The sequence below is a fragment of the Bipolaris zeicola genome, assembly GCF_000523435.1.
Source record: "Bipolaris zeicola 26-R-13 unplaced genomic scaffold scaffold_16, whole genome shotgun sequence".
NCBI classification, from domain to species: Eukaryota; Fungi; Ascomycota; class Dothideomycetes; order Pleosporales; family Pleosporaceae; genus Bipolaris; species Bipolaris zeicola.
In genome coordinates, this window is record NW_006912065.1 from 45,666 (window position 1) to 67,977 (window position 22,312).

General features: G+C 51.0%; 12 protein-coding genes across 12 annotated transcripts; 7 read left to right on the forward strand and 5 right to left on the reverse strand.

The window, feature by feature from the left end:
- Window positions 1-286: 286 nt before the first annotated feature.
- COCCADRAFT_86217 (uncharacterized protein) lies at window positions 287-1,679 on the forward strand (the record flags this gene model as incomplete). The annotated part of the gene is made up of 2 exons (XM_007710273.1): window positions 287-323; window positions 382-1,679. 2 exons carry the CDS (start codon window positions 287-289, stop codon window positions 1,677-1,679), a joined length of 1,335 nt encoding a protein of 444 aa, XP_007708463.1.
- Window positions 1,680-1,881: 202 nt separating this feature from the next.
- On the reverse strand, window positions 1,882-3,495 carry COCCADRAFT_33483 (uncharacterized protein; the record flags this gene model as incomplete). The annotated part of the gene is made up of 2 exons (XM_007710255.1): window positions 1,882-3,213; window positions 3,268-3,495. The coding sequence occupies 2 exons, from the start codon at window positions 3,493-3,495 to the stop codon at window positions 1,882-1,884; spliced, it is 1,560 nt and encodes a 519-aa protein (XP_007708445.1).
- Window positions 3,496-4,619: 1,124 nt separating this feature from the next.
- COCCADRAFT_23103 (uncharacterized protein) lies at window positions 4,620-5,055 on the reverse strand (the record flags this gene model as incomplete). The annotated part of the gene is made up of 2 exons (XM_007710236.1): window positions 4,620-4,838; window positions 4,939-5,055. 2 exons carry the CDS (start codon window positions 5,053-5,055, stop codon window positions 4,620-4,622), a joined length of 336 nt encoding a protein of 111 aa, XP_007708426.1.
- A 1,530-nt stretch (window positions 5,056-6,585) lies between these two features.
- Window positions 6,586-7,181, forward strand: COCCADRAFT_86241 (uncharacterized protein; the record flags this gene model as incomplete). The annotated part of the gene is made up of 2 exons (XM_007710274.1): window positions 6,586-6,746; window positions 6,806-7,181. 2 exons carry the CDS (start codon window positions 6,586-6,588, stop codon window positions 7,179-7,181), a joined length of 537 nt encoding a protein of 178 aa, XP_007708464.1.
- An 839-nt stretch (window positions 7,182-8,020) lies between these two features.
- Window positions 8,021-10,397, reverse strand: COCCADRAFT_86218 (uncharacterized protein; the record flags this gene model as incomplete). Its single annotated transcript, XM_007710275.1, has 8 exons — window positions 8,021-9,287; window positions 9,338-9,476; window positions 9,528-9,560; window positions 9,612-9,681; window positions 9,736-9,756; window positions 9,809-9,968; window positions 10,019-10,256; window positions 10,304-10,397. 8 exons carry the CDS (start codon window positions 10,395-10,397, stop codon window positions 8,021-8,023), a joined length of 2,022 nt encoding a protein of 673 aa, XP_007708465.1.
- An 829-nt stretch (window positions 10,398-11,226) lies between these two features.
- COCCADRAFT_86072 (uncharacterized protein) lies at window positions 11,227-12,661 on the forward strand (the record flags this gene model as incomplete). Its single annotated transcript, XM_007710276.1, has 2 exons — window positions 11,227-12,027; window positions 12,074-12,661. The coding sequence occupies 2 exons, from the start codon at window positions 11,227-11,229 to the stop codon at window positions 12,659-12,661; spliced, it is 1,389 nt and encodes a 462-aa protein (XP_007708466.1).
- An 884-nt stretch (window positions 12,662-13,545) lies between these two features.
- On the reverse strand, window positions 13,546-14,565 carry COCCADRAFT_33487 (uncharacterized protein; the record flags this gene model as incomplete). Its single annotated transcript, XM_007710256.1, has 3 exons — window positions 13,546-14,051; window positions 14,101-14,446; window positions 14,497-14,565. 3 exons carry the CDS (start codon window positions 14,563-14,565, stop codon window positions 13,546-13,548), a joined length of 921 nt encoding a protein of 306 aa, XP_007708446.1.
- Window positions 14,566-14,702: 137 nt separating this feature from the next.
- COCCADRAFT_86048 (uncharacterized protein) lies at window positions 14,703-14,984 on the forward strand (the record flags this gene model as incomplete). The annotated part of the gene is made up of 1 exon (XM_007710277.1): window positions 14,703-14,984. A coding segment is annotated over one exon (282 nt), but the record flags the coding sequence as incomplete, so codon positions are not given.
- Window positions 14,985-15,104: 120 nt separating this feature from the next.
- On the forward strand, window positions 15,105-16,559 carry COCCADRAFT_86088 (uncharacterized protein; the record flags this gene model as incomplete). Its single annotated transcript, XM_007710278.1, has 1 exon — window positions 15,105-16,559. The coding sequence occupies one exon, from the start codon at window positions 15,105-15,107 to the stop codon at window positions 16,557-16,559; it is 1,455 nt and encodes a 484-aa protein (XP_007708468.1).
- A 1,052-nt stretch (window positions 16,560-17,611) lies between these two features.
- COCCADRAFT_23109 (uncharacterized protein) lies at window positions 17,612-18,892 on the forward strand (the record flags this gene model as incomplete). The annotated part of the gene is made up of 1 exon (XM_007710237.1): window positions 17,612-18,892. The coding sequence occupies one exon, from the start codon at window positions 17,612-17,614 to the stop codon at window positions 18,890-18,892; it is 1,281 nt and encodes a 426-aa protein (XP_007708427.1).
- Window positions 18,893-19,441: 549 nt separating this feature from the next.
- Window positions 19,442-19,836, reverse strand: COCCADRAFT_1809 (uncharacterized protein; the record flags this gene model as incomplete). The annotated part of the gene is made up of 2 exons (XM_007710220.1): window positions 19,442-19,751; window positions 19,820-19,836. The coding sequence occupies 2 exons, from the start codon at window positions 19,834-19,836 to the stop codon at window positions 19,442-19,444; spliced, it is 327 nt and encodes a 108-aa protein (XP_007708410.1).
- A 357-nt stretch (window positions 19,837-20,193) lies between these two features.
- COCCADRAFT_86248 (uncharacterized protein) lies at window positions 20,194-21,248 on the forward strand (the record flags this gene model as incomplete). The annotated part of the gene is made up of 3 exons (XM_007710279.1): window positions 20,194-20,613; window positions 20,667-20,735; window positions 20,790-21,248. 3 exons carry the CDS (start codon window positions 20,194-20,196, stop codon window positions 21,246-21,248), a joined length of 948 nt encoding a protein of 315 aa, XP_007708469.1.
- Between the last annotated feature and the right edge of the window lie 1,064 nt (window positions 21,249-22,312).

A 22,312-nucleotide genomic window follows, 5' to 3' on the forward strand; every position in this document is an offset into this window, starting at 1 on the left:
AGCAACAGCTCCGGCTAAGACATCATCCGGCATTTCTTTACATATTACTTGCTGGCCATACCTTACAAGCTGTGGGGTTTTGTGGGGTATAACTCGAATTGTGCAGTACATACAGACTTAGAGATACCTCGTATGATATATTGGTAAAGTTGGAGTTCAACAAGTCAGCCATAATATCGTCAACAACACAAAACTTTGCCGCCGCATCAACCATTTTCCCCGAGTGGACCGTTACTATAAAACCAAATACGCAGCGTCCAAGCTGAACTTATCCAAAGCAAAAGATATGGCGGAGCAAACGAGGATAGCCATTGTTGGCGCGGGTATGCTCCTTCAATCCATATTCCCACCTTCCGAGTGCATCCACTAATAGTATCTCAGGTATGGGCGGCCTTGCCGCGGCTCTCGCCCTTGCAAAAGCCGGCCATAAGAACATCATGATATATGAAAATGCCCCAGTCATGGGCTTCGTAGGCGCAGGAATTCAACTAGCACCCAACATGGCCCGCATCCTTGACCGGTTAGGTTGCTGGGGCCCAATCCGCGACGAAGCCGTCGTATGCGCAAACACATCCATTAGGGAAGGTTCAACAGACAAGGAGCTGGGATTTGTAGATCTAGGATACGTCAAGGAAAAGTACGGATACCCACACATGGTTGGCCACCGAGCCAGTCTTGCAAACGGTCTATTCGAAGGTTGCAAGAAGGAGAGTGGCATCACATTCAAGCTGGGCTGCACATTGTCCGACTTTCGCTTCGGCCCCAAGCCCAAATTCACAGTTACTCCATCTCAAGGCAATCTCGAGCCCTACCAGGTCGAATGCGACATTCTCCTCGGCGCCGACGGAGTCAAGAGCAACACTCGAGTCGCCATGCTCAAGGAACTCGGACACACAGGCTCTGCCCGCGACTCTGGCCAAGCCGCCTACCGCATCATGCTGAACCGCTCGCAAATGGAGCACGACCCGGAGCTACTCAAGCTCATCGATTCAGACACAGTGACACGCTGGATTGGCGAGAAGAAACACATCATCGCATACCCGATCCACAACAAGCAAATCTACAACATCTCGACCGCGCAGCCAGACACAAACTTTGCCGGCGCCCCAGACGCACAGTACACGACAAGGGGCAGCAAGAAAGCCATGCTGGGCGTCTACGGCGACTTTTGCCCCATGATCCACCGCATGCTGAACTTGGTGCCCGAAGGCGAGGTCGTCGAGTGGAAGCTCAGAGTCCACGACCCGTTGACAACGTGGGTCCACGGCCCAACTGCCCTGGTAGGCGATGCATGCCACCCGACGCTCCCGCACATGGCTCAGGGTGCCGCGCAAGCCATTGAAGACGGTGCCGTCCTCGGTGTCGTCCTATCGCCCAAGCGCATCGCAGACGGCAAGCCCGAAACCATTGAGCGCGCACTGCGCTTGTACGAGAAGCTGCGGAAGCCGAGGGCTGAGGCGCTGGTGGAACTCGCGGCCGAGAGCGGGCGCCAGATGCATCTGGGTGCGGGTAAGGCCAAGGAGGAGCGTGACAAGGCGTTTGCGGCTCTCAAGGAGGGCAAGGGCAAGGTCCCGGATCGCTGGGCCGACGCTGATGTGCAAGCGAATGTGTATGGAGTCGATGTTGTGGCGCAGGCGGAGGAGCTGTGTGACAAGGAAGGATTCGGACCAAAACTGTGAGCATTCCTGTAAATTTCAAAGAACAATATAATGTTAAACTTTTTTTTGTTTTGTTTCTAAATCCATTAGGGTATCTTGAGGGTTTCATTCTTTGGATTGTAAGGAGTAAATTCGTGCTGGTAAGTAGACAAAGTATGCCGACGCCAGTATGCAAAGATTGTAAATACAACAAGTACTATGTCTTCCTTTACTGTCTACCATCTCAACCTCTCTCCACCATACTTCCCCTGCTACTAAACCCCTTCCAATGCGTAACCACAACAGGCACCAAACTCGCCCCAACCAACAGCGCCGCCGCCACACCCGCACTCTGCGCAACACCAACCTTGTCAAACATATCCGGGAACCAAAACGGGCCCAAAAAGCCCCACATCTGCCGCACGAAGGTGATGAAGACGCCAATACTACCAGCCTCTTCGGGATAGCAATCGACCGCATACGTCATCAGCACCGTGGTCACAATCTGGTTCCCAGCCGCGGCTATACCCGCACCGACAATGGGCGTGACGTTCCACTGCAGTGGGGCCGCCTGCTCGATGCGCACCAGGAAAACAGTGATGCCGCAGATAGTCAACAGAATCCCAATGTACGAGAGCCAGAGCCGGAACTCGGGGGCAGGTCGTAAAGGCGCGGTTTTGCTTGCTCGCCAGCGCATCCAGCGGTCGCTGGAGTGGCCTCCTATTTGCTCGCCGAGCGCGGTCCCGACTATGGTGCCGAGGAACTGGAGGCCGAGCTGCTGGGCATTTAGGTGGAATTTTTCCATGAAGAGTTGGGGGATTTCGACGGTGGTGAGGACGGAGGCGAAGAGGAAGACCATGGCGTATGCACAGGCGGGGATGACGATGCAGGGGTAGGCAAAAAGGCGGAGGGGAGATATGAATTCGTATAGGCTCATGGGCGTGGGATCGATGCGGCGGAATTTTAGGTACACTTCTTTGTAGGCGGCGAGGCCGGATTGCGCGTGCTGCGCCTTGTCGTGCCGCATGAAGCGTGTTTCGGGGCCAAAGAGGGAGTAGAGGATGAGTTGGACGCCGTTGATGATGGCGAGGATCCAGTAGATCCACCGGTAGCCCGCGTTGTATGTTACGAAGCCGAAGATGAGGGGTGCAAGTGGTATGCCCAGAGTGATCATGACGGTCCACATGCCCATGAATTTTGCTCGCTCTTTACGGAAGAAAGTTTCGACTACGACGGCGCTGCCGATGGCGTTGGGTGGACAAATGAAGAAAGATTGGAGCGCGCGGCACGTTGCCATTGCAGCGTAGGTTCGGCTTTTGGCACAGCCAATGTTGAAGACTAGACTTCCAACCAGTGAGATGATGAAGATGGGTCGCCGACCATATCGTGTTGAGAGAGGTCGCCAGAATAACGGTCCACCGCCTAAGATGGCAATTTGTAGGGAAGTAAGGTACGATGCTTTTTGGATACTGACACCCAGGTCCTGGGATATTTCCTCGTAGGCTGGGATAATGGCAGATGCGGGGAATGCACACATCATGGCGTGGAAAGCTACGAAAAGGACATTCATAATTTTCTGGTTGTTGGTTAGAAAAGGAATGCTAGTGAAGAAAAGCTGAGGATCACTTGCCTTCCACTGAGGCCAATTGTACGGGTCAGCAGTCCCCATGGTAGGCAGAGGGTCGAGATCAAGTGTGCCATGACGCTGGAGTAGGTATTGGCGATGCTCTTCAGAGAGGTGAGATGCTTCCTCCTTGTCGAGATATGTGCCATGAGTAGCAGCATGCTCGAGGTCTTCGCTGTACTTGGGGCTATCGGCAGCAAGGCCCTTATTCGTCGCAACTGGCTGGCTTTCCATCCTAACTATCAGTAACGTACACGCACAGGAAATACGGTAGAAATGAAGAAAGCAAGAGACTGGCAAGCAATCTTTCGGCTGGCATCCGTCAGTGGCGTCTCCAGGCTATGTACTCTCCGTTCCCCATGTTATTTTCCTCGGAAGCAGACTCTCGCAGAGACCCCCTCAGTGGAGACCCCAGAGGTAGGACCCATTTGTCAAATGCAGGCCCATGGGGTCCCCAAACAAAGATTTTGCGCTATTGTCGCCACGGCTGCGTCGTTAACTACCACATAGCTTCTCAAGTCGGCAGCCGCACATCGGATACTTGACTTATTGTAGACGACGCTCCAAGCAACGCCATCCGCGCTCAAGCTTTACGGCAAAGCTTGGCCGAAATGGAGGCTGAATGCCGGGCAAACACCTGCGGCTCTTCTGCCTAAAGGACTTGGTTTGTTCTGTTGGTTGGGTGAGATGGGATTTGATTCGTCCGACTACTTTGTGGTTGGGATGCAAAAGAGACGGCAGTTGCTTTCGGTGGATACAGTGGGTCTGGTTGAGGCAAGTCTGCGACTGCCGATGCGTCTCCCTATACTTTCTTTTTCTCGATCGACAAGTTATTAGCAAATTGCCTTTTTTCTCAAAACCATTCCGCTCATGATAGAGGAAGAGGACTATCAGAACACCAGAGCATTTGTATGTCTTTGTGTTGCCTAAGAGGTGCATGAAACGTTACATGATGTCATCGATTTATCCATCTACACCTCTCAGCATCGTGCTACTTACACAGCCAAGACCAATATGCAAAGGGTGACTGTGAGCCTAGTCATTTTTTTAAATCTAATGCTACCTTAGATCCACTGCTGTCTCAACAATGTCGCAACAAACATGCCACTCTTTGTTTTGGGAAGAGTTCACGGCACATCTCTTATGTTCTCCAGGATGAACCCCCACAATGTCTCCATAGCACTGCAGTCCCAAGTACCCTGCGACATGGCGTCTCGTATCTCGACACAAAATCAGCCTAGTAGTTCTCTGTAAAGGCCACTACGTCCGTAGCCTGCCCTCAACATCTTGATATCAATAGGATGCACTTTTGCAGTCTCGGACATGAAAGTAGCGTGTCTCTATCTATGCGGTACTGATCACCCATAAGAGCAGATAAGACGACTGCGAGGATGCATCCAGTAGAAAGAGGGCTTGGGCTGATTTTGCGGGTTATAAATTACTTTGGCGGCGGCTCTTGTGTAGTCTGGGGTGTTTCGAGTACGAAGAAGGATGTGTGCCATATGCATCATTTCTTGATAGGAGAGTCGTATGGCGGATGGGTAGAGTTGAGCGTTCAGATTGAGGTCTTTGTTAGGCTGTATGCTTGATATACAGTATTAAGAGAAAATCTTGGGTGCCTGGATGTAGCAGCCAAGCAAACTGGCATATGTTAGAAAATTTTGGACCACAACATACTGTGTGTAGAAAGGTGAGCAGATCTAATGGTGGGTGAGCGGCCATTATATCAAGCAACAGCCGATGGATCTCTTCCAAGCCAACCCTAGAGTTGTTGGTATGTACCGGCATGTGCATTATCCCACCATGTCTTTACTGGGCTGAGCTTTAACTCGAAGTATGTGCGGAACTCATGGCTTCGGGGAGCGTTTCAAATGTATACTTTTGTTGTCGACCAGCTACGGCGTGTTGCCTAGTCGTCTGGAATTTTCGAGGCGCATGTTTCGTGTTTGACGAAACATTTGTCACTGCTTCCATGGCGTAAGGCATCTGGGCCGACTGTGGTATTTATTTGACACAAAAGTCCGGGGCGGCTGTTGTGGTGCTTGAGGCTCATTCGCTACTCCAGGAACAATATCCACAATCGATTATTAGTAGTCTCATTATCCCTGGTAATTTCAATTTCAGGATGCAATGATATACAGCCGCGCATCTTGATAACCGCTAACTGAAGCTACCGTGGTCTGGGGTACTAGAGATTCGCCTCGTCTGGTCCGTGTGCGTGCGAAGAATCCGGGGCCTCGAATACAACATCTTTTTGATATTGGTACTGACAAGAGCTTAGATGTGTGTTATGCGGAGACTACTGGCCACGCAAGCATTCTGAGTTTCGTTTTGATCAGTATGTGGGTGCCGAGGTTCAAGTAGATGGGTATGAGTAGTACAATGGAAGAAACGAGTGCTGCTGATGCGGTCATCGTCGAGGACCTGTCAGATATCCTGCAGGAGAAATTTGCATCGGGTGACAATGACGATGGGCGACATGAAGCAAAACCATGGTGTTGACGCTGAGGTGTCTGGCCGGACGAGGAACCGGTTGTGGTGGATATGCAGGCTGACATCAGCATGGCGGGATATCGGCGAGTCTCGTGACCGGCAGCCTCACCCCACAATCGAAAGACGGTCGTCTAACCAGCATCAGCACACGGCTAACTCCACCTGGACGTAACCCCCCGCCCCGCTGACGTGCAATTGGGTGTCGGCCGCTGCCGTCCTCACAGCCGAAACGTATCCCAGACGGGTCACGGGCGCCAAGCGGAAAGTAGTAGCAAGAGACAAGTGAGGGTCGACTTCGATGCGCGGCCGGGAGAGAAGGGGTTCACGCCGGCCAGCAGCACACGGTACGTCAGCCGTCCCCGGATTTGAAGACACGGGACGACAATGGCCCGGATTGGCCGTCTGCTACTCTCAGGGTCAGGGAGCCCGGTGATGTCAAGTGTTGTGATTCGTGGCATGACACGAGGGTGGTCGTGGAGAGACACTTCTGCACAGCCCGCCTGCGACCTGCATTTCCCCGCACAGCGCCGCCGTATATACAGGCTGCATAGTCCGCGCCTTGGAATCCCTTGACCGGAACACATCACGCATCACCACGCATGAACACACCCTTCCACGCATCAATCAAACATCTCCCTACCAGAAACCAAACCGCGGCCGATACACTCATCTCTTGGCCATCACATCCACATCCACATTCCAAGCCCATAGCCATCATCATCACCACCACCACCAACGGGATATAAGTCAACCCACATCGACCCTATTCGAGCACAACCCACTGGCCATTTCACTTTCCGCCACTCCTACTACTACACAACCGCCAACAACATGTCTTTTCTCCTCCGCACTTCGACCCTCGTCCGCCAGAGGCTCTTCACCACCTCGGCACGTGCTCGCACTGCCATTTCCCTCCAAGATGCCACAGCAGCACACATGGCAGCCGCCCCAGGCGCCAGTGTTGTCCCCAAGCTCGGAAGGGTCGCCAGATGGTGCGTCTACTACACAGTTCACCACCACCTATATACAGCAAAGACTAACAAAATCCCAGGTACCTCCCTACCATGGCCATGGTAGCCATCGGTATGATCTATCTCCCCAGAGATGCATCATCGTCGCAGCCTCGCCGGCCACTTTCGCTTGGTGATGCTAATGCTAACATAGGTTTTGGTGTTACAAACGCCCTCAATGATGCCAACCGCAAGGTCCACTCTGCACTAGAGCTGACCCAGGAGCAAAAGAACCAGATGCTCATGGATGCCTATGGCGAGCGCTCTAGTCTGCAGGACATGGAGCGCGCCATTGCCGGTCTGGAAGCCAGGCTCACTACGCGCAAGGACAGGAACAAGATTCTCGAGGAGGCCTATGGCGATAAGACCAGCATTGAGGATCTTCAGCGCGCCATGGAGATTTACGAGGTTCAATGAGTGAAGGCGAGGCGTTGAAGGGGGGGAAGGTTGTAAGAAACTAGCCGAGCAGAAACGACCAGTGTCGCGTGCAACAACGGACACGCACGCCACAGGCAGGATCCGAAGAAGGGGAACGAGGGAGAACAAGGAAATCCATGCGCTGCGCGCCATGGACCCCACACTGCATACCAGGCCACGAGCAACGGCCCTTACAGCATTCAAGCTGTCCCCGGCTCGTGTGCTCTGTGGAATTGGAGGAGACAGACGTCATTTTCGTCACTCAGCATAGCATCTAGCGTTTTTTTGTCATAGCATTTGGCGTCAAAGAGAAACTCCTTGGAAGAAATAGGGGAGGCTACGAATTATGTACCATATTTCAGAATAAAATATCAAACATCAACAAACATTCAAACTCTGTATATCCTCTGCATTGACCCTCTTTCTTGCTCATTTTCTCTCATTTTTTTTCTTTCAAATACATTCAAGTATTACATGTCAAAAGTTTTGTTCGTCGGTGCAATCAATTATGGGACATGGTCCCGCAAGTTACCCCCATCCCCGACTTTTCCCGACCGGCCGCGCTCACAGCTACTTGCAATACATGCACCCACTCCACATTCCGATGCAAAGCCGCTGCTCATCTCGTCTACCCCGTATCACCAAATTAAAACAAGGCAGTTTCCCTGGAAGAAAGCTTTTCCCTCTCCCCTTCGTTCTCCGGAGAAACTAAACTTGATAAAGCAAAATATGAACAATCTGAGAAGAAGAAGAAGAAGAAGAAGAAAAGAGAAAGATTGTGAAGATTGAAATATGTCGTGACTTTCATTCGCTAGTAGATGAAGGAGAAAAAAAAACATTCACTCCTCCTTATCCGTCTTGACAAAACTCCACACCTCCCTCCAAAACCCACGCCCCATCCTCATTGGCCTGCGCTCTAAAATCTGTCTAATCCTCGCTCTCTCATTCCTGCGCGCCGCCTCGGCCTCCATCTCCTCCTGCATATCCGAATCGGGATTCGGACTAACATTAACATTCCACGTGCCCTCTTCCTTGAACGGATCCTGGAACATTGCATTTACGGGACTCGCAACGCCATCGTTCTGCCCGTCCATCTCGTACGAGTCGAAGCGGGGCCGCGGGATATGCGGGACGGATTCGGGCCCTTCGAGCTCAATGTACGAGAGGTCTTGGAGGACGTAGTCTTCGACGGTGAGATTGCGCATGTCAACGGCCGAGGTGCGTGGGTAGATGTATTTGTAGAAGAGGTAGAGCGAGGCGAAGAGAACGGGGCCAATGTAGGCGCCTAGCACGTCGAAGGCGAGGCTGATTGTTGATTTGAGGCTTTCGGTCGATCTGAGGTTGCTTTTTGTGACGAGGATGACGAAGGGGGGGATGCCGGACCAGAGGATTACGCATGCGCTGCCGACGATGCCAATGTAGGCTGGCAGAGGCTGCCAGCGCGACTTGAAGAGTCGGGATTTGTACAGTGGGTGGTTTCTGCCGAAAATCTTTCGCTTGGCTAGACGGTCAAGGCCGGCTTTGAAGCGCAAAAAGGTTATACAGAGGCAGAGGTTGATGCATGTTGCTGTCCCTGTGTAGAGCTCAGACAGCGTAATACGTGGTTGTGAGCCCGATTTGTCGGTTAAGCCAATGAGTGATATGAATCCCAGGGCTGAGCATAGCAGAATGGCCGCCAGTGGAGTATGGCCATTGTTCGTCCGACCAAATATGTTGGCGATTTTGTGCGGCAGATATTGTTGTGACAGCATGAAGACGCTTCTCGAAGCTGCATACAGGTCGGTATTTGCAGTCGTATATGCCGATACTATGAAGAGCGCGTTCAGTGCCCTTGGCAGTCCATGGAGTGAGGATTCTTGGGCCGCAATGACAAAGGCTGATTTCGTAGCGCCTCCACCTCTCGCCCATATCTTGGGTAGATCCGGATTCGCGTAGTTGACGTTCGATCCAGCAGCGAAGATGGCAAAAGGATATATGCTGAGGGGAACAAGGTATACAAAGGACATCGTGATTGGCACATCCTTCCAGGGGTTCTTCGCCTCTCCTGCAGTCATTGCGACGAGATCTGTTCCGAAGCAAGAGAACATGGCAAGTGTGATTGAAGTGCTTTACCAATCATTAACTCAATCCGCGCAACACGAAGACACAACACTTACATAAATGAAAATAGGACACCTCCAGTCCCAGGAATTCCATAAGCATAATCTGAGACGCCTCTTAGTGCTAGAGGATCGGCAGTCGTACTATTGTGTCCAATCGGTTTCCAATCGGGAGTAAACGCATGGGTTGTATAGTCTGTAGTGCTGGTTAGTGTATGTAACGTGACTGATTGAGGCAGACACTCACTTCCGTAGTACTTTCCTTCCCTTGGACCGCCACCTAGATTATATCAGAAAAGCATCTGCAATATTATGAATCTTGATAGCATACCTCCAAGGTTGATCACCATCATCATCACGCACACAAGCACAAGCAAGCTTATCTTGAACCACATGACTACCTGAAAACATCATGTTAGACACAGCTCCAAGAGATAGGGTTGAGTATAGCGTACTCGTTCAATTTTGCCGTAAAGCTGATGGAATGTAAGCTCGAGTTCAACTTATCATTTACAAATCTCAACTAACCTTGACGCCAAGGCAATGGGAGAAAGTTGTCAACGCAATGAAAGCAATGTTTATGGCCGTTTCTGCACCTATAGAGTGTGGTTTGGGATCGCTCTTCAAAAGAGCAGTGAGCTCTGCCGAGTGCGCTGTAAGTGTAGCCATGGCGAAAATCTTACCCAATCTTTTTTTCCCATCAGCTTTCGATTGGCATGGCGAGAATAAAAAACATACCCGTACATGAATGCAACTGCAAACCCGCATGCAGGATCCAAGAAAGTGTGAGGAAGGTCGATGAGACTTCCAGTTAATGGTCTACATGTTACCATTTCTGTGAGCGTGTACATGACGCAAGCGATGATTCCTCCCGCGACGGCATAGCTGATAGCAGCTCCTAGCGATCCCGTCGTAGATATCAGGGCCCCAGAAGTAATAAAGATGCCTCCGCCAATGCAGCCAGAAATGCCAATGCCTGTGACGTTACAAAATGCCGTTTCTCTGGAACCATGGCCGGCTTACCTGCAAGTTGAGGCCTGCTGAGGACACGATCGAGGTGCTCAGAATGTGTGACATAGTATGGTGATCGATCTAATGGCCTTTCTTCTTCGTCCATGCTTTCTGGTGGGTCAGGGCAACTGTGAGGCTACAACGTTGATTAGGCGGACCGTGGAGAGTGGGACTATAAGTGAGACACCCCAAGTACGCATGCCGCAGCAGTGTGCCACAACCAGTCAAGGCAGCACTTTGGACCAATTTTTTGAGCCTTCCGCCAGCCTGGTTTCCGGGCGTGTCAACTTGATGTACGCCGGTCCCACGCCTCAAGACCAAAGACCAAGACTACACAGCGTGCCGTCTTGCCAGCCTTCGCTTCTGCCTGCTGAAGCCACAATCAATAGGAACACCTCGGGATAGAAACGGTATATTGGCACACGACTTGGCTTCATGATGATTGGTCAGGATCATGGGAATCTGGGTAAGATCACCGCAGCTGCATCGGGTTGTACACGTGAAGTTGGTAGATGGCACTAAAAAACGCCACGGCCAAATACGACTGGCGTGCGGGTGCGTTTAAGTATCACAGCCACGCTTGCTGCGGCCTTCCGGTGTACGCTTCTGGACAGAAGATACAAGCTAGCGCCGCTAGAAATTGCTAATTGGATACATCTTAAACGTCAAAAGCCCCTGTGGTCTGGGCCACGTAGCCGATGGTTCATACGTTGAGTTCGTGGGCTGAGGCGCATGCGCGATGCCAGTTGGATCTAGTAGTAATCACAACTGATAACAACTGCCGCCGTATCTGACCCCAGAACACGGGCTGACCGTCCGTTTCCAGGCGTTCGCGGTTCCGCTGCTTCACAACCAAGGCCCACCGGCCTCCGTAGGCCATTCTCTCTACAACTCCTCTCCGTTCTCATGGCATCCTTGTTTCGTGCTCGTCGATGATGTCGATTTCAAGCAGTTCTTCGCACCCCTCAATGCGCCGTTTTTCTTTAGCCGTGGAGAATTTCCCCTTGTTTCCAGCCTCATTTGCTTCGCATGCCGAAACCCGCTTGCACAGACCTGGCCAGAGGTTTCTATCCAAACCGTATGATGTTGCAACATCAGTCTCGCCGTTAGGCTGGGTCGCCGTGTGTTCGTCCAAGCAAGTGCGGCTATACAACGTGCGGAATGAGAACCAGAGTCGAGAGATTCCACTCGCAGCCGAGTTGAGCATTCCCATGTCGCATAAAGACGAGAAAATACGAGATATTGCTTTGTCGGAGGATTTGCTTGCTGTAATCACCCACAGGCGCCTATTGGTTTATGATGAGTACCGCCGACATGGCGGCGACGTACCCGTTTTGGTGAAGGAACAGCGTATTGATCAAAATGAATGTTGGACTCCAAGATCAGTGTCTATTTCGCAAAAGGGCGCTCCGTCTGTTGAAGGGGGAGCTACTGCGAGTATCGCGGTGGGCGGGGAAGGGACAAGCGGGGTCAAGGTCTTTAGGTATATCTACACGCAAGGCTGGAATGTCGAGAACCACTGCACAACATTGACATGTCCGCAGAACAACGGGGCTATCAAGGTCGTCGGCTTTTCGCCTCTTTGGAGCGATGCTGTATACGGCCTCATGGCTTTTGCTTTATCGACAGGAAACCACTTATACTGTTGGAATATCAGTAAACAATTGAGTTTCAAGTCGACTATGCGTCTGGACCCGATTTGGCACGTTGACTGCAACGCAAGCAGCAGCGAACGAGTAAGATATTTTTATAAGCATTCCGTACATGGCTGACTTCTTCTAGGCTTTTCGCGATGAGATATCGACAGCCACTCTGATTATTTCACCAACGGGAAGGTCTTACATTCTCTGCACGGTGGACCACAAGCCAGGATCAAGTCTCCCCCGAACCTTCATCGTACCGATTGATACTTTTGAAACCAACCCACAATCCCTCCGGCAACTGATAAAACCACTACCAGACAGTGTGGTGGGATCAAGCGTTCTTGCTGGTGCGGTATCCTGCAATGGCCGTTTCGTAGTGATTGTGGACAAGGGCCATAACGAAGTCAACATGAAATTGTTGACTCTTCGTGCAGCGCCCATGGGTGGTCTGACAAGTTCAACCACTGGTCTGCTTTCATGGGCTGTTAAGCTGCGGGCGACTAGTGCCGACGCATCGAGGATATCGATCTCCATCTCGGAACAGAATGCCGCTCTCGAGATTACCGCAGTTGATGGGCAAGGGCATATCGTATGCTCGAGGATCAGCGTACCAGAAATGCTACAAGACCGGTTGCGATATCTCGTACCACCCCCCAGGCATGCCGCTCCTTTCGAACTTGCAGTATCAGAGGAGCCTGCGGATCGTATTGATATCGTTCCGGGCTGAAGCGTTGCCAACCGAGGTCAGAGAACGATCCCAGTTCCTTCTGAGTTTTGGCACCGGGCCCAGCAAAAAGCGATGGCTTTGAGAATTGTAATGGCGGAACATGGAGGTACAATATATTTGAAGGAAATTTTAATGAGTCAGTTACTGGATCTCGAGTCTTCCACTTTGTCGACAGTCACGGAGAAGCAACACACCAACCGCGCGGTCTTTCATTCCTGGCACAGATCTCGGGGTACAATAATTATTATGAGGATGAGTTTGGTGGATATACAAGGTCATGTGTTGTAGGATAGGTGGTTTGTCAGGGTGGATAGAGCAGTCGCGCTGCAAAGATGACGTCAACTCCACAAGTAAATATATTTTGGAGCTCCAGTGTCAGAATATGGGAGAATGGGAAAATGTCTGGTATATTGACCAATCACTTTCTGTTCGCATTGGCTATTAGGTCAATCGTATCCGACACACATACTCTATTTCTTCCAAATCGCGGACTGGCAGTCGTTGTGTTTGGGCAGCAATGGCAGGCTGCATGTGTTTTCTTTTGTGCAGGTGGAGAAGGAGCGACGAGTAATGCCTTCCGAACCTCGAACATGTACTCTCAAGATTCGGCACATGACCGGATGGGGTATGGCTGCTGAGTGAGCATGCTCAAATTGTGAACGGAACACACCAATGCTGACTGTTATATGTACTCTTTGTCTCCTAATCAACATATTCTGCATTTAATTTTTACATGACGGGAGAAGATTTTGTGAGTTGTAGTGTCTCAAACACTAATCTGTGTCGTAACCTTGTAATAGAAGAAGAATCCTTGGGGTCTCATGTGTCTCGTGTAGTAGATACAGATATAGTACACTCGGTGTCGTTTCCTTTCCATTACTTCATCAAGCTTTGGCCGTCTCGGTCGCCATCAGCCTACTTGGTGATTTTACGAGACCTGCTTCGTCTCCAGGACTGCCGCGGAACTTCCACTGCCCATTCGCCACATCGTCATCAGTGGCATTGTCCAGCCTCTTCAGTTCTCTCCGCATGTATCCTACAATCTGGGCCAGCTTCTCAAAGTCCACGTCCTCTTTGGCACCGAGTAGATTTCTCCAAATGGCAGCGGCAAGCATGGCGTCGCCCTTGACCAGACCCTCATCATATGACAGGAGCACTGCGCGCCATTGGGAAAACATGTCTTTGAGGTACTTTTGGCGCAGGGAATTGGCATTGAACTTGTGCCATACTACGAGACGGTCTTCGGCGGCGTAAAAGGCATGGTTGGTGAGATGTTGGATCCACACAGGAGCATGTGTTTGGGGAAACATGCGGAAGCGGACTTGCAGCATGTACATGTGGATAAAGGTGATTTGCGCCCAGTTGGAGAAGGTTGGCTTCAGTCCGAGGGCTGTGTAGGAGTGAGCCAAGTGCGTGCCTGTGCCACAATCTAGACTTACTGTCATACCACCAACCCTCGCCCTCTCCCAGGTGCACGCCATTGTCGTCGACGGGGATCTCGCCCCCTTTCAGCAGAGCCTGCGGTATTTTGTACTCGCCCGGCTTGGTGCATTCCTTGATCAGGTCTCTTGTTGCGCCGTATGCGACGTAGGTCTCGGTCATGAGCGGGGCCTTTTCACGCAACTTCTGAGCCAGTCCAGTTACTCCTGATGCCACGCTCGGATGCGGCTTCTTAATTGCTTCTGGTCTGACATCTGCCGACTGGGCGTGTGACACATGGTAGAGGGTTGGCGTGGTTGTGGAGAAAGTTCGATGCGCTTGGCGGAGAGATAATTTGTTCGATTGCTACAAGAAAGAGTTAATTGCTGTCAGCACGGCGGATTGTGGCTGTGTACCTGCAATAGAGGTGTAGAGGACCTGCGTAGGGCGCGTGAGCAGGCTGAGCACATGTAGCTGGAGGCCATTGTGGGCAATGTGTGTATGTGCGGGTGTGTGCTGTGCAAAGGTAGTCAGTCTTTGCCTGGATGGAATTGGCGAAGTCGCGAGTCGCGCGCCCTACATCGATGACGGCACCACCCTGGCCGGCAGAACGACCCAATAGCAAGCATCTCTCTCCCATGCGCCTCACACAGATGCTCGCCTCCGACATGATCCCCCATCAAGCAGCATCGTTCCATCGGTCAAGAGGGTTGTTTTCTCCAATCATCACACCTGCCATCGCTGCGCTGTCACCTGTACCCGGTTACACACTTGGTTCGGTACCTACGTACCAATCATGGCATTCACGCGCAGTGCCTCGACCATGGCATTTTGGCGCTCATGCGTGAACACCCCTGATGCTTGGTATGCAGGCGCCGAGACCGGGGAAGAGACCGGGGGTTAAGGTGTCATTGCATCCCCCGTCCGTCAATGCATTCTCCGTCTGTCACCTGCTGCTTTATAACGCGTCTTTCCCACTGTTTCATTGAATCGCCTCAGCGACACAAAACACCCACTCACTACCATGGGGCCTGAGGGGCCGTTCGCTGGCAGACGAGCCAACCGCAGAGACAACCCCGTCTACATCCATCTGTTCAACTCGCCGCCGGCTTACACGGCTGGGGATCACGTGAGAGGGCTTCTTCTCATCTCCCAAGCACGATCTCCGCGGATCAACATTGTTCTAAGAGGCTTCTCCGTCACCCCGCATTCTTCTGGCAAGCCGACTTACATTGAACTTTGTCGACAATCGCAGGATCTGTTAGTTTCCACGGGCAATAGCTCCCGCCTTGATCTCCTGCCCACAAGCTCATCAAATCCCGGAAAGGCGGAACTGCCCTTCTCCTTCACCTTTCCGCAACATGTGAGCCTCCCGCCGCCCGCAGATAGAAATTGGCTCCATCCGGAGGATTCGTTCAATCATCCGCGCTTTCAGCATTTTCCGGGATTTCCACTACCTCCCAGTTGTGCTGCAACATCTACAGATGTGCAGATTGTATATCAACTTGAAGTGACCATGGAAAGTAGCGACCTGGATAGTCTGCCTGTGAGGGTACGCCAAGAACTCAAGTACACGCCACCACCACCCGACTTCCATCCCATACTCCTCCAACCAGATACGAACTTTGGCACAACGCTCCCCAAACACTGTAGTCACCAAAAGTTCATCCGCACGCGCAAACTATTCCAAGACTACGAGGAAAGGGCGGGAAAACTTAAAAAGATCAAGGAGAAGCTGGCTGATAAAGAGTTGCTCTTTGGGTTCCAGAGCTTGGACGAGATTCCCTATGCCAAATTCAGTATATCCGCGACTCCTGCTCGTGTCCTAGTTGTTGGCTCCCAAGTTCCCGTTGTCATCAGTATCCAGCACCTCCAGCGTTCCGAATCGCTTGCGAGACCGCCTGATCTGTTTATCCGCCGCCTCAAAGTTCAGTTGAACTTTGTCTTCAACGTATTCACGCCCGGTGATCCATCAGCCCGTCCTCCAAAGAAACAGCACATGCATGTAGAAAGGTGTCATATTATGCTTTGCGACAAGAAGTACGAAAAGGAAAATGGACGGCTGCTATACGATGGGCTTTCCTTACTAGACATAGCAGACGTCAAGCTAACGGGCCACAATTTTACACCAAGCTTCACAACCTATGGTCTGAACTTGGAGTACGAGTTACAAATCGAAATCACTGGCAAATGTGCTGATCGAGAGTGGACTAGCATTGTGTGTACCCAACCCGTTTACCTAACTACCGCGCCACGGGCGGCAAATCTATCTGAACTTGAGGATGGCTTTGCAGTATACGACCTAGAGCCTAGGCCAGCGTATCAGGAGGTGGATCCTATGGAGCCACCTCACTACCTCAACGTGAACTGGGATGCTCAGCCACTGGCAACTACGCCATCAATACATGAGTTTGGGTCAAGGCACATGGCACCACCCATCGCAGACTCAGTACCACCCCCAGAGTATACTGCATCATAAACCAGTTGACCTCTACGAGTTTCGAGGTTGCTGTTTCTTGCGGATATGCTTTGAAGATGACACTCTGGAAGCCTGAAATATATACGAACGAATATGTAGCTAGGCCGACTATGTGTCTATGTCATTATTCGGCAAACCATTTCGAACCGCGGCTGGCAACGAACGGACATAGTACCTCTTCACTCCAGCTCAATCATTGCGCAATATGTCTGCACACAATTCGGCAGGCGTCTAATCGGAGTAAATGTGTCATCGTTATCACGAACACTCTACCAAGTGACACGACAGCAAGACTGCGCATTGCCTTCGTTTTACGCGACCATTCACAAGGACTCCATTGAGTTGCACCCGGGTGCCATCGTTGAGGAAACGGGAAGTAGGACGAGACCAAATGAGTGCATGAGGACAGGCCAAAACTTGACAGACAAGCGGATAGTCACATGGCTAATAGGGAAAATCCGGGGTTGTTTTTTGTCTCAATTTTCATAGGCGTTGTTTCAGGGCATTTCGACATCAGTCATATGAAAAATGTATCGAAGACAACAAGTGTAACGCGAAACGAGGGCAGAAGATATCGCAACTCACACCAAGGGTTCCCCTTAGCGAATTGTGAATGTGATGTAGGTATTGCACACGATTACAAAAGCGTTACAAACATTACCAATTTAGACGTAGATTGCACTTACTACCATCATAGATGTGACCATACCAAGTTCTGTGCCTGAGTCGCGAGTCAGAGACCTCAATAACCACCCGTCAAACCGTGACCAAAGAATTGCGAATTGAAAAGATATAAGCTATTAAATCTTTGACTCTTTGAGATATTAGTAATTTTTTTTCTATAGACAAGGCCTTGACGGTGCAACGTGGCTAACCATTTCGGCTTACATAACTGGACCTACGTAGGTAAACCTTGGCGCGTAGTTTCATGGTTGGAGTAGTCGCGACCACAGTTCAGCTTATTCCCCACAACTTTACTCTCACCTTTTTAATAACCCACACGCAATACCCAAACCCGCGTATTATCACGAAAGCATAATATCTTCTTCAAGATGCCGGCCACGGGACCGTCACATGCGCCCCCGCCACAGATACCAGGCTTCCTCATACCCAACCATGAAGCGCAACCACTCAAACAAGCTGTCGCGGACCTTCTCGAACGCGACAACGTGCGCTTTCCAGGCGCCCAGCCCGTATCCTTTGCACGCGAACATATTGCCGAGCTTCAGCGGAACGAATACTTCATGTGTGAGAAGACGGACGGCTTGCGCTGTCTTCTCTTCCTCCACTGGCAGGAGGGGCCAACAGGTGCCTTTGAGCCTTTGACCTTTCTGATTGACCGCAAGAACAATTACTACGATGTGCGACCACCCTTTCGAATACCGCATTACATGCATCCAAACGAACCCGAGCCCTTTCTGTACGGTACGATCCTGGACGGCGAACTAGTGCATGACCAGTATCCAAACGAGCCTGCGCCGCGGTTAAATTTCTACGTCTTTGATTGTTTGGCAGTCAACGAGCAGAATGTCACGGGGAGAACACTAGACAAGCGGTTAGGGCGGTTGCACGATTGGGTCATCAAACCGTACGAAATGTACCTGACGAGGACATTTGGCAAGAACATCCGACCGGATGACCTCAAGCCATTTGCGCTCAAGGGCAAGAAGACCTATGCAGCGTATAAACTTGAGGATATGTTCAGCAACATACTGCCGAACCTCCGTCATGGCAACGATGGCCTGATCTTCACCTGCGTATCCACACCATATCAGTTTGGCACAGATCGACACATTCTCAAGTGGAAGCCACCGCACGAGAACACAATCGACTTCAAGCTCCGCCTCGGCGAGTTCCCCCTCATTGACCCCGAAGACGGCGAAGAAGGCCTCATTCCCGACTACGATGCAATGCCGCATCCCATCGAACTTCTTGTACAGCACAACCAAAACAAGTACCAAGTATTTGCCCAGATTTCCCTCACCCCAACCGAGTGGGAAACGCTCAAATCCCTCAACCAGCGTCTAGACGGCCGCATAATTGAGTGTTATCGCACAGACAATGGGCAGTGGAAATACAAGCAAGAAGCAGACGGCACGCCCCGCTGGCGCGACGACAAGAAAGACGCCAATCACATCAGCACGGTCAACAGCGTATTGGAGAGTATTGAAGCGCCTGTCACGGAGATGGACCTCTTGGCCAACGCGGAAAATATCAAGCGTGAGACGTATCGTATGCAGGGTAAGCTCGATCAGTACCGGCCGTCGCAGGATGCGGGCGAGCGCGAGGCCAAGAAGCGTAAGTTTAGTAATTCAGGTATGAACGGGCAATGAGATGACGAGGAGGGCCGCTAGGATTGGTACGCGTAGGAGGTATCTGGGAGGCAAACCGTATTTCTAAGTATTACTGTCAGCTGAAAAGCTTGTCTACATCCAGCGGCGTCTGGATTTGGCGTTTTCTGGTCATTTTTTGGGGCACGCATTGGAGCTGCGAACATGATACCCAAGCTCTGCTAGATAGATGCAGGGGCCACTTGAATAGAACTATTCATTTTTACGTTGTCCACTTTTCCTAAAGATGCTGAAGCCATGTCATATTATTGATATAAAGGTATGTCGTTCTTGCACTAGTGTCTTCGCAACTTTGAATGAACCAAAGAAAGATTTTATGAACTTGTCAGTACCAAAGTCTTTCAATCAAGAAGAAAAATAGCATAGGTACCGTTAAGAAAAATCTCGAGGTATCTTGGACTCCTAAAACGCCTTCGTATCCAACCGTAATGTCCGCTTTTCTGTGCTCTTCCTCTGCTCTTCCCCTACCAGCGCATAACGCACCCGGCAACGATTCCACTCCACTCACACTGATATCCCCCAAACACCCCATCAATGATTTCTAAAATTCTTCTTCTGGTAAAACAGATCCGTCCTACTACTTCCTAGATTAATAATCTTGGGACACCCATCTCTATCCTTCTCGAGGCGTGTACACTCAAAGCAATAGAAAGCGTCGGAAATGCCCTCGCCACCGCAGACGACGCATTTGTTTTGGTAGTTGCCGAAGGAGCATTCGTCGCAGATGCGGGCGAGCGTCGTGGGGCGCACGTACGAGTCGCAGACGGGGCACTTGCCGTCGCATTTGTCGCAGAGGCGGCCGATGGATATGCCGGATTGCTTGCGGCACATTACGAGATCCCTGAGTGAGGAGAGCTGTTAGTTTATGTGGGGGAGAGAAGAGAGGGAGAGGGTGTGGGTTGGACTTACGGATGATGGCGAGACATGGTGGGTTGGTTCTTAGTATAGTGTTTGCGTGTTCAGATGGAGTTTTTGCAAGAGGTGTTTAGACTTGTAAGATCGCTGTGTTATGTCTCTCTTTATCAAGTGGCGTATGTTGTAGTGGGAGGCGCGAGAGAGAAAGTTGTAGAAGTGAAAGTCGAGCTTCGGGGGTCCGCTGCTAGCGTAAGCCAAGCGCCGCCCGTGGAGATGAACGCCTGCTCTGCGCCGAAGCTCGTGTCGCGTTAGATGTGCCTCGTCTCACTCATCCTTTCTTTTCTACGACGCGTGACATGCTGGCTTCATTGCAGGACATATAGCACATCATAACTATAGAAGGCTGCCTAGTTGGGGTCCATGTAACAATGGACGCTTCTATTGCGTCCGCCGTAGTCGTTCCTGACGAACTCTCAGCGCCAGCCTCGCCCGTATACAGCCAGAAAAGACGCCAGGAGTCATTTTCAGACGACCCGGCAAAGCGACCACGAATCGAAGCTGACGATACATCCGGCGACAACGATAGACGTGATTCCGGCTCTAGAGACACCAAGCCTGCCCCAGTGCGCCGCGAGAGGGGACGAGAGCGCAGGCTGTTCGGCGCCGTCCTGGGAGCGCTCTCACAGAACACTGCTACTACTGCACAAAAACGCCGCTTCGAAATCGAGCAGAGACAGTTGGCCCAACGCAAGCAGGAAGACCACGAGAGCGAACAGAGGAGGGCTGAGCGCGCAGCAAGGCGAAAAGAGCAGCGATGGATAGAACAGAAGCGCTTCGAGAGGGAATCAGTAAGACGCGGCAAAAAATGACACTCTGTTCAACAAGGGCTTACCATTTTCAGATGCGCATCCGTCATGACAACCTCCTCAGTATGGCCCACTTCCTCCAGACCAAGACAGAGCCACGTCTCGTACGTTGTCGCATAAGCCAGTTGCCCATTCCCGAAAGCTAATTCCCGGTCCAGTACTATAAGCCCTGGGAAACCAGCCCCGACGAAGACGACCGCATACAAGACCAAATAGCCGAGGCCAAAGACATCATCAGACATGAGGTGGCTGAATACGAGGCTCGCCAACACGCGGATAATCAGCGGAAGCGGGACACTGCCGACGAAATGAACCGACATGCAACAGATTCCCAGACTGGTAAGAGCCATGATACAGATGCACCTCACACAACATCCACAGCCAATGGTGCCACTAATGACAGCACTGCTCCGCCTGAAGACATGGAAATAGACCGTCGACATTCTGATAATCCCAACACCACCATGGAAGTAAGGGATGAACACGCCACCGAGGATACGCAGGATGGCAGGGATGCAAGTCGTGACATTGTCCCCGAGGAGCCTACCAAAGATGATGAAGATGAGAATGGAGAAGATGTCGTAGAGGAGGCTGCCGAGGACACTGTCATCTACTGAGTGCCGCCGGGAGCTTCCTTCTTTTTGACATCCACTATTCACTAACCACATATCTTTCTCGTGGATATACGTTTGGACACAATACCTTCGATCTCTTCTGACACTCGTCTTTCCACGCGCCGATCATCTTCCTTACTAGAACTTGTTTCAGCCTCTAGGTCCTATCCGATTCATACCTCAATGTAAAGACGTGGAGCAATGGTGCGATGATGCTTTCGAGCAGAACCCAAGAAGGCAACAATATCCTAATTGGGGATTCTTGTTACTACATTCGCTGTTGTGATGTCATACTACATCATACAGCCTAATCTGATGCAGCATGGTGATAAGTCATTATGCACGACAAGTCAGTACTTAAACTACATGTTGCTCAATATGCTGAGTTGAAAGGATGTACACTGCATGCTGACTACCACACCAAGCGTGGGTGTGTCCCGGTAGAAGAGCGACAGACAATCAAGTTACAAACTTTCGTCTGTCTTGGTCCAGCTGTACTATCGCATAAAGCTGCAGGTTGCGAGCCTAGATTCTGGCTTCATACGCATGCAAGGACGCAACCTATTAGAGAAAAATACATATAATCCAACAATTCAACTCGAACCCCTTGACTCCTCCTTGCCATGTTTACTTAAAACACCCAGTATACTTTCTAATTGCTAGCTATATAAACTCAACATTGCAAAATGAGTCGCGATACGTAGCATGATGTGCCCAAACCAAAGAAAACAAGACATCCACACAAATAGGCCCGACAGTGATGGCTATCGTACTAGATGTGACGCGGACCCCACTCCGTCTTTGGTACGTACTTTGCCTCGGCATATCCGCTTTTTTTGCATCACACCTCGTACGAAAGCAAGCTACCGTACGAACTTCTCCTTTGAGTGGCTCCGAGAGAGAAAGCATATCAACTACTGCTCTTTCTCTTTTTTGACCCAAACAACCCAAACATTTACCTTGAACATCTTCCGTCCTTCATCTTTGTATTTGGGAACAGACGAGTGATCTTTTTTCCTAGTGTGACTATAGCTTCTTTTTTGGGAGCCAAGTGAGAAGACGACAAG